The sequence below is a fragment of the Eucyclogobius newberryi genome, unplaced genomic scaffold, assembly GCF_026437365.1.
Source record: "Eucyclogobius newberryi isolate DKJ021-1_F unplaced genomic scaffold, fEucNew1.0.hap1 SCAF_18, whole genome shotgun sequence".
NCBI lineage: Eukaryota > Metazoa > Chordata > Actinopteri > Gobiiformes > Gobiidae > Eucyclogobius > Eucyclogobius newberryi.
Genome location: NW_027315812.1, coordinates 2,111,632 through 2,122,032, shown reverse-complemented (window position 1 = coordinate 2,122,032; position 10,401 = coordinate 2,111,632). Strand labels below are relative to the sequence as shown.

Sequence of the window (10,401 nt, the reverse complement as noted above, 5' to 3'; positions counted from 1 at the left end):
GAGAGAGAGAGGACTACAAGTGAGAGAGAGGACTACAAGTGAGAGAGAGGACTACAAGTGAGAGAGAGAGGACTACAAGTGAGAGAGAGGACTACAAGTGAGAGAGAGGACTACAAGTGAGAGAGAGAGGACTACAAGTGAGAGAGAGGACTACAAGTGAGAGAGAGAGGACTACAAGTGAGAGAGAGAGGACTACAAGTGAGAGAGAGAGGACTACAAGTGAGAGAGAGGACTACAAGTGAGAGAGAGGACTACAAGTGAGAGAGAGAGGACTACAAGTGAGAGAGAGAGGACTACAAGTGAGAGAGAGAGGACTACAAGTGAGAGAGAGAGGACTACAAGTGAGAGAGAGGACTACAAGTGAGAGAGAGGACTACAAGTGAGAGAGAGAGGACTACAAGTGAGAGAGAGAGGACTACAAGTGAGAGAGAGAGGACTACAAGTGAGAGAGAGAGGACTACAAGTGAGAGAGAGAGGACTACAAGTGAGAGAGAGGACTACAAGTGAGAGAGAGAGGACTACAAGTGAGAGAGAGGACTACAAGTGAGAGAGAGGACTACAAGTGAGAGAGAGAGGACTACAAGTGAGAGAGAGGACTACAAGTGAGAGAGAGGACTACAAGTGAGAGAGAGAGGACTACAAGTGAGAGAGAGGACTACAAGTGAGAGAGAGGACTACAAGTGAGAGAGAGAGGACTACAAGTGAGAGAGAGAGGACTACAAGTGAGAGAGAGGACTACAAGTGAGAGAGAGAGGACTACAAGTGAGAGAGAGAGGACTACAAGTGAGAGAGAGAGGACTACAAGTGAGAGAGAGAGGACTACAAGTGAGAGAGAGGACTACAAGTGAGAGAGAGAGGACTACAAGTGAGAGAGAGGACTACAAGTGAGAGAGAGGACTACAAGTGAGAGAGAGAGGACTACAAGTGAGAGAGAGAGGACTACAAGTGAGAGAGAGAGGACTACAAGTGAGAGAGAGGACTACAAGTGAGAGAGAGGACTACAAGTGAGAGAGAGGACTACAAGTGAGAGAGAGAGGACTACAAGTGAGAGAGAGGACTACAAGTGAGAGAGAGGACTACAAGTGAGAGAGAGAGGACTACAAGTGAGAGAGAGGACTACAAGTGAGAGAGAGGACTACAAGTGAGAGAGAGAGGACTACAAGTGAGAGAGAGAGGACTACAAGTGAGAGAGAGAGGACTACAAGTGAGAGAGAGAGGACTACAAGTGAGAGAGAGAGGACTACAAGTGAGAGAGAGGACTACAAGTGAGAGAGAGAGGACTACAAGTGAGAGAGAGAGGACTACAAGTGAGAGAGAGAGGACTACAAGTGAGAGAGGTCTGGAGCAGGTCTAGAGCAGGTCTAGAGCAGGTCTAGAGCAGGTCTAGAGCAGGTCTAGAGCAGGTCTAGAGCAGGTCTAGAGCAGGTCTAGAGCAGGTCTAGAGCAGGTCTAGAGCAGGTCTGGAGCAGGTCTGGAGCAGGTCTGGAGCAGGTCTGGAGCAGGTCTAGAGCAGGTCTGGAGCAGGTCTAGAGGAGGTCTAGAGCAGGTCTAGAGCAGGTCTGGAGCAGGTCTAGAACAGGTCTAGAGCAGGTCTGGAGCAGGTCTGGAGCAGGTCTGGAGCAGGTCTGGAGCAGGTCTAGAGCAGGTCTAGAGCAGGTCTAGAGCAGGTCTGGAGCAGGTCTAGAGCAGGTCTAGAGCAGGTCTAGAGCAGGTCTAGAGCAGGTCTGGAGCAGGTCTGGAGCAGGTCTGGAGCAGGTCTAGAGCAGGTCTAGAGCAGGTCTGGAGCAGGTCTAGAGCAGGTCTAGAGCAGGTCTAGAGCAGGTCTGGAGCAGGTCTGGAGCAGGTCTGGAGCAGGTCTGGAGCAGGTCTGGAGCAGGTCTTACCTCGGTCTGGACCATGTTGACCCTTCTGGACCTCAGTTCTCTCACACAGTTGTAGATGTCGACGACTCCTTCTCGCTCAGCCATGTCCAGCATGATGTCGATGACGATGAAGCAGCCGGTCCGACCAGCACCAGCACTGAGCAGAGAGGACCAGAACCAGGTCAGAACCGGGTCAGAACCTGCCTCGTCTTAAACACGCCTCCTGCCTCGTCTTGAACACGCCTCCTGCAGTGCAGCACAGTGGGCGGAGTCTCACCTGCAGTGCACCACAGTGGGGCCAGATGTGGGCGGGGTCTTGGCCTTGACTCTCCGGGTGAAGCCCAATAGGCCGGTGGCGTGGAGCGGGACGCCGTGATCAGGCCAACCAGTGAAGTGGAACAGTCTGATCTCACGGATCTCAGCCACGCCCCTCTGAGGACAGTCACATGTCAGAGTGTGTCAGATGTCCTCCCTGTGGGTCAGATGTCCTCCCTGTGGGTCAGATGTCCTCCCTGTGGGTCAGATGTCCTCCCCGTGGGTCAGATGCCCTCCCTGTGGGTCAGATGCCCTCCCTGTGGGTCAGATGTCCTCCCCGTGGGTCAGATGCCCTCCCTGTGGGTCAGATGCCCTCCCTGTGGGTCAGATGTCCTCCCCGTGGGTCAGATGCCCTCCCTGTGTGTCAGATGCCCTCCCTGTGTGTCAGATGTCCTCCCTGTGTGTCAGATGCCCTCCCTGTGTGTCAGATGTCCTCCCTGTGTGTCAGATGTCCTCCCTGTGGGTCAGATGTCCTCCTTGTGTGTCAGATGCCCTCCCTGTGTGTCAGATGTCCTCCCTGTGGGTCAGATGTCCTCCCTGTGGGTCAGATGCCCTCCCTGTGTGGGTCAAATGCCCTCCCTGTGGGTCAGATGCCCTCCTTGTGTGTCAGATGCCCTCCCTGTGGGTCAGATGTCCTCCCTGTGGGTCAGATGCCCTCCCCGTGGGTCAGATGTCCTCCCTGTGGGTCAGATGTCCTCCCTGTGGGTCAGATGCCCTCCCTGTGGGTCAGATGCCCTCCCTGTGGGTCAGATGTCCTCCTTGTGTGTCAGATGCCCTCCCTGTGTGTCAGATGTCCTCCCTGTGGGTCAGATGTCCTCCCTGTGTGTCAGATGTCCTCCCGTACCTTCTCCACGGCGAAGGTCCGGATCACGTACTCAGACAGCAGCTCGGTCTCGATCAGAGTCACTTTCATGTCGCCGTAAATCTCTGTGTCGTCGGGCCAATATTTACAGCACTTCACCTGAGGAAAGACCGGGTTTAGACCAGGACCAGGACCAGGACCAGGACCAGGACCAGGACCAGGACCAGGACCAGGACCAGGACCAGGACCAGGACCAGGACCAGGACCAGGGACACACCTGATCAACTGCAGGACTAGAGCTAACAACTCCGCAGACTCACCCGTCCCACCTCCACCAGGTTGGTCACCATGACGACAGCCGCAGTGTTCTCCTGCCAAACCATCCTCCAGAAGTCGAAGACCGTCTCCTGCATTGGACCTGAAGAAGAACCAGAACCAGGTCAGGACTAGGACCAGGATCAGGACCAGGACCAGGACCAGGACCAGGACCAGGACCAGGATCAGGACCAGGACCAGGACCAGGACCAGGACCAGGATCAGCATCAGGACCAGGACCAGGACCAGGACCAGGACCAAGACCAGGATCAGCATCAGGACCAGGACCAGGACCAGGACCAAGACCAGGACCAGGACCAAGACCAAGACCAAGACCAGGATCAGCATCAGCATCAGGACCAGGACCAGGACCAGGACCAGGACCAGGAACAGACCAGGACCAGGACCAGGAACAGACCAGGTGAGAGGGAGAGTCAGAACAAATTCAGAACATGGATCTGGTCTCACCTTGTGTGGCGATGTAATGGTTTGGTCGATGATATCCCTGAAACACAAACTCTTATTATTATTATTCATAATAATATCAATATAATTATGAATAATATTATTAACAACAACAACAACGATAATAATACAATTAAACAGAAAGTTTCTGATGACGATGTTCCCATGTTCTCCACCAGATGGAACCAGAGTCCAAGAAACTGTCTGAAAAGTCTAAAGAGAGGTCTAAACCTGTTATTAACCCGGTCTAAACCCGGTCTAAACCCGGTCTAAACCCGGTCTAAACCCGGTCTAAACCCGGTCTAAACCTGTTATTAACCCGGTCTAAACCCGGTCTAAACCCGGTCTAAACCCGGTCTAAACCCGGTCTAAACCCGGTCTAAACCTGTTATTAACCCGGTCTAAACCCGGTCTAAACCCGGTCTAAACCCGGTCTAAACCCGGTCTAAACCTGTTATTAACCCGGTCTAAACCCGGTCTAAACCTGGTCTAAACCTGTTATTAACCCGGTCTAAACCCGGTCTAAACCCGGTCTAAACCCGGTCTAAACCCGGTCTAAACCTGTTATTAACCCGGTCTAAACCCGGTCTAAACCCGGTCTAAACCTGTTATTAACCCGGTCTAAACCCGGTCTAAACCCGGTCTAAACCTGTTATTAACCCGGTCTAAACCCGGTCTAAACCCGGTCTAAACCTGTTATTAACCCGGTCTAAACCCGGTCTAAACCTGTTATTAACCCGGTCTAAACCCGGTCTAAACCCGGTCCAAACATGGTCTAAACCCGGTCTAAACCTGTTATTAACCCGGTCTAAACCCGGTCTAAACCTGTTATTAACCCGGTCTAAACCCGGTCTAAACCCGGTCTAAACCCGGTCTAAACCCGGTCTAAACCCGGTCTAAACCCGGTCTAAACCTGATCTAAACCTGTTATTAACCCGGTCTAAACCTGGTCTAAACATGTTATTAACCCGGTCTAAACCCGGTCTAAACCTGTTATTAACCCGGTCTAAATCCGGTCTAAACCTGGTCTAAACCTGGTCTAAACCCGGTCTAAACCTGGTCTAAACCCGGTCTAAACCTGATCTAAACCTGTTATTAACCCGGTCTAAACCTGGTCTAAACATGTTATTAACCCGGTCTAAACCCGGTCTAAACCTGTTATTAACCCGGTCTAAATCCGGTCTAAACCTGGTCTAAACCTGGTCTAAACCCGGTCTAAACCTGGTCTAAACCTGGTCTAAACCTGTTATTAACCCGGTCTAAACCCGGTCTAAACCCGGTCTAAACCCGGTCTAAACCCGGTCTAAACCCGGTCTAAACCCGGTCTAAACCTGATCTAAACCTGTTATTAACCCGGTCTAAACCTGGTCTAAACATGTTATTAACCCGGTCTAAACCCGGTCTAAACCTGTTATTAACCCGGTCTAAATCCGGTCTAAACCTGGTCTAAACCTGGTCTAAACCCGGTCTAAACCTGGTCTAAACCCGGTCTAAACCTGATCTAAACCTGTTATTAACCCGGTCTAAACCTGGTCTAAACATGTTATTAACCCGGTCTAAACCCGGTCTAAACCTGTTATTAACCCGGTCTAAATCCGGTCTAAACCTGGTCTAAACCTGGTCTAAACCCGGTCTAAACCTGGTCTAAACCTGGTCTAAACCTGTTATTAACCCGGTCTAAACCCGGTCTAAACCTGTTATTAACCCGGTCTAAACCAGGTCTAAACCTGTTATTAACCCGGTCTAAACCCGGTCTAAACCTGTTATTAACCCGGTCTAAACCTGGTCTAAACCTGGTCTAAACCCGGTCTAAACCTGTTATTAACCCGGTCTAAACCCGGTCTAAACCCGGTCTAAACCTGTTATTAACCCGGTCTAAACCTGGTCTAAACCTGGTCTAAACCCGGTCTAAACCTGGTCTAAACCTGTTATTTACCCGGTCTAAACCTGGTCTAAACCTGGTCTAAACCAGGTCTAAACCCGGTCTAAACCTGGTCTAAACCTGGTCTAAACCTGATCTAAACCTGATCTAAACCTGTTATTAACCCGGTCTAAACCTGGTCTAAACCCGGTCTAAACCTGGTCTAAACCTGGTCTAAACCAGGTCTAAACCTGTTATTAACCCGGTCTAAACCCGGTCTAAACCCGGTCTAAACCTGGTCTAAACCTGGTCTAAACCTGTTATAAACCCGGTCTAAACCTGTTATAAACCCGGTCTAAACCCGGTCTAAACCTGTTATAAACCTGGTCTAAACCTGGTCTAAACCAGGTCTAAACCTGGTCTAAACCTGTTATTAACCCGGTCTAAACCTGGTCTAAACCTGGTCTAAACCAGGTCTAAACCTGTTATAAACCAGGTCTAAACCTGTTATTAACCCGGTCTAAACCCGGTCTAAACCCGGTCTAAACCCGGTCTAAACCTGGTCTAAACCTGGTCTAAACCAGGTCTAAACCTGTTATAAACCAGGTCTAAACCTGTTATTAACCCGGTCTAAACCCGGTCTAAACCTGGTCTAAACCTGGTCTAAACCAGGTCTAAACTTGTTATAAACCAGGTCTAAACCTGTTATTAACCCGGTCTAAACCCGGTCTAAACCAGGTCTAAACCTGTTATTAACCCGGTCTAAACCCGGTCTAAACCTGGTCTGAACCTGTTATAAACCCGGTCTAAACCCGGTCTAAACCCGGTCTAAACCCGGTCTAAACCTGTTATAAACCCGATCTAAACCCGGTCTAAACCTGTTATAAACCTGGTCTAAACCCGGTCTAAACCTGGTCTAAACCTGGTCTAAACCAGGTTTAAACCTGTTATAAACCTGGTCTAAACCTGGTCTAAACCTGTTATAAACCCGGTCTAAACCCGGTCTAAACCTGGTCTAAACCTGGTCTAAACCTGGTCTAAACCTGATCTAAACCTGGTCTAAACCTGATCTAAACCTGATCTAAACCTGGTCTTAACCCGGTCTAAACCCGATCTAAACCCGGTCTAAACCTGGTCTAAACCCGATCTAAACCTGGTCTAAACCTGGTCTAAACCTGTTGTAAACCTGTTGTAAACCTGTTGTAAACTTGTTGTAAACTTGTTGTAAACCTGTTGTAAACCTGTTGTAAACCTGTTGTAAACCTGTTGTAAACTTGTTGTAAACCTGTTGTAAACTTGTTGTAAACCTGTTGTAAACTTGTTGTAAACTTGTTGTAAACCTGTTGTAAACTTGTTATTAACCTGTTGTAAACCTGTTGTAAACTTGTTGTAAACCTGTTGTAAACTTGTTGTAAACCTGTTGTAAACCTGTTGTAAACTTGTTGTAAACCTGTTGTAAACCTGTTGTAAACTTGTTGTAAACCTGTTGTAAACCTGTTGTAAACCTGTTGTAAACTTGTTGTAAACTTGTTGTAAACCTGTTGTAAACCTGTTGTAAACCTGTTGTAAACTTGTTGTAAACCTGTTGTAAACCTGTTGTAAACTTGTTGTAAACTTGTTGTAAACCTGTTGTAAACTTGTTGTAAACTTGTTGTAAACTTGTTGTAAACTTGTTGTAAACCTGTTGTAAACCTGTTGTAAACTTGTTGTAAACCTGTTGTAAACCTGTTGTAAACCTGTTGTAAACTTGTTGTAAACCTGTTGTAAACCTGTTGTAAACCTGTTGTAAACCTGTTGTAAACTTGTTGTAAACTTGTTGTAAACCTGTTGTAAACCTGTTGTAAACTTGTTGTAAACTTGTTGTAAACCTGTTGTAAACCTGTTGTAAACCTGTTGTAAACCTGTTGTAAACCTGTTGTAAACTTGTTGTAAACTTGTTGTAAACTTGTTGTAAACCTGTTGTAAACCTGTTGTAAACCTGTTGTAAACCTGTTGTAAACCTGTTGTAAACCTGTTGTAAACTTGTTGTAAACTTGTTGTAAACCTGTTGTAAACCTGTTGTAAACCTGTTGTAAACCTGTTGTAAACTTGTTGTAAACCTGTTGTAAACCTGTTGTAAACTTGTTGTAAACCTGTTGTAAACCTGTTGTAAACCTGTTGTAAACCTGTTGTAAACTTGTTGTAAACCTGTTGTAAACCTGTTGTAAACTTGTTGTAAACCTGTTGTAAACCTGTTGTAAACCTGTTGTAAACTTGTTGTAAACCTGTTGTAAACCTGTTGTAAACCTGTTGTAAACCTGTTGTAAACCTGTTGTAAACTTGTTGTAAACCTGTTGTAAACTTGTTGTAAACCAGTTGTAAACTTGTTGTAAACTTGTTGTAAACCTGTTGTAAACCTGTTGTAAACCTGTTGTAAATCTGTTGTAAACTTGTTGTAAACCTGTTGTAAACCTGTTGTAAACTTGTTGTAAACCTGTTGTAAACCTGCTGTAAACTTGTTGTAAACCTGTTGTAAACCTGTTGTAAACCTGTTGTAAACTTGTTGTAAACCTGTTGTAAACCTGTTGTAAACCTGTTGTAAACCTGTTGTAAACCTGTTGTAAACTTGTTGTAAACCTGTTGTAAACTTGTTGTAAACCTGTTGTAAACTTGTTGTAAACCTGTTGTAAACCTGTTGTAAACCTGTTGTAAACTTGTTGTAAACCTGTTGTAAACCTGTTGTAAACCTGTTGTAAACCTGTTGTAAACTTGTTGTAAACCTGTTGTAAACCTGTTGTAAACCTGTTGTAAACCTGTTGTAAACTTGTTGTAAACCTGTTGTAAACCTGTTGTAAACTTGTTGTAAACCTGTTGTAAACCTGTTGTAAACTTGTTGTAAACCTGTTGTAAACCTGTTGTAAACTTGTTGTAAACCTGTTGTAAACCTGTTGTAAACCTGTTGTAAACCTGTTGTAAACTTGTTGTAAACCTGTTGTAAACTTGTTGTAAACCTGTTGTAAACTTGTTGTAAACTTGTTGTAAACCTGTTGTAAACCTGTTGTAAACCTGTTGTAAACTTGTTGTAAACCTGTTGTAAACCTGTTGTAAACCTGTTGTAAACTTGTTGTAAACTTGTTGTAAACCTGTTGTAAACCTGTTGTAAACCTGTTGTAAACCTGTTGTAAACCTGTTGTAAACTTGTTGTAAACCTGTTGTAAACCTGTTGTAAACCTGTTGTAAACTTGTTGTAAACCTGTTGTAAACCTGTTGTAAACCTGTTGTAAACCTGTTGTAAACCTGTTGTAAACTTGTTGTAAACCTGTTGTAAACTTGTTGTAAACTTGTTGTAAACTTGTTGTAAACCTGTTGTAAACCTGTTGTAAACTTGTTGTAAACCTGTTGTAAACCTGTTGTAAACCTGTTGTAAACCTGTTGTAAACTTGTTGTAAACCTGTTGTAAACCTGTTGTAAACCTGTTGTAAACCTGTTGTAAACCTGTTGTAAACTTGTTGTAAACCTGTTGTAAACCTGTTGTAAACTTGTTGTAAACCTGTTGTAAACCTGTTGTAAACTTGTTGTAAACCTGTTGTAAACCTGTTGTAAACCTGTTGTAAACTTGTTGTAAACCTGTTGTAAACCTGTTGTAAACCTGTTGTAAACCTGTTGTAAACCTGTTGTAAACCTGTTGTAAACTTGTTGTAAACCTGTTGTAAACTTGTTGTAAACTTGTTGTAAACCTGTTGTAAACCTGTTGTAAACCTGTTGTAAACCTGTTGTAAACTTGTTGTAAACCTGTTGTAAACTTGTTGTAAACCTGTTGTAAACCTGTTGTAAACCTGTTGTAAACTTGTTGTAAACCTGTTGTAAACCTGTTGTAAACCTGTTGTAAACCTGTTGTAAACCTGTTGTAAACTTGTAAACCTGTTGTAAACTTGTTGTAAACCTGTTGTAAACTTGTTGTAAACCTGTTGTAAACCTGTTGTAAACCTGTTGTAAACTTGTTGTAAACCTGTTGTAAACCTGTTGTAAACCTGTTGTAAACCTGTTGTAAACTTGTTGTAAACCTGTTGTAAACCTGTTGTAAACCTGTTGTAAACCTGTTGTAAACTTGTTGTAAACTTGTTGTAAACTTGTTGTAAACCTGTTGTAAACCTGTTGTAAACTTGTTGTAAACCTGTTGTAAACCTGTTGTAAACCTGTTGTAAACCTGTTGTAAACCTGTTGTAAACTTGTTGTAAACCTGTTGTAAACCTGTTGTAAACTTGTTGTAAACCTGTTGTAAACCTGTTGTAAACTTGTTGTAAACCTGTTGTAAACCTGTTGTAAACCTGTTGTAAACTTGTTGTAAACCTGTTGTAAACCTGTTGTAAACTTGTTGTAAACCTGTTGTAAACCTGTTGTAAACTTGTTGTAAACCTGTTGTAAACCTGTTGTAAACCTGTTGTAAACTTGTTGTAAACCTGTTGTAAACCTGTTGTAAACCTGTTGTAAACCTGTTGTAAACTTGTTGTAAACCTGTTGTAAACTTGTTGTAAACCTGTTGTAAACTTGTTGTAAACTTGTTGTAAACCTGTTGTAAACCTGTTGTAAACTTGTTGTAAAGCTGTTGTAAACCTGTTGTAAACCTGTTGTAAACCTGTTGTAAACTTGTTGTAAACTTGTTGTAAACCTGTTGTAAACCTGTTGTAAACCTGTTGTAAACCTGTTGTAAACCTGTTGTAAACTTGTAAACCTGTTGTAAACTTGTTGTAAACCTGTTGTAAACTTGTTGTAAACCTGTTGTAAACCTGTTGTAAACCTGT

At 44.5% G+C, this 10,401-nt stretch overlaps 1 protein-coding gene across 1 annotated transcript in view; it reads right to left on the bottom strand.

Moving 5' to 3' along the window:
• The window catches only part of LOC140364908 (receptor-type tyrosine-protein phosphatase mu-like), a 282,228-nt gene that overhangs the window by 6,295 nt on the left and 265,532 nt on the right, over positions 1-10,401 (bottom strand). Inside the window, exons 27-31 of the mRNA XM_072451289.1 lie at positions 3,763-3,799; positions 3,300-3,397; positions 3,022-3,138; positions 2,140-2,294; positions 1,884-2,019 (exon numbers count right to left, since the gene is read on the bottom strand). Coding sequence (XP_072307390.1) covers positions 1,884-2,019; positions 2,140-2,294; positions 3,022-3,138; positions 3,300-3,397; positions 3,763-3,799 — 543 coding nt within the window. The remainder of the gene's footprint in view (positions 1-1,883; positions 2,020-2,139; positions 2,295-3,021; positions 3,139-3,299; positions 3,398-3,762; positions 3,800-10,401) is intronic.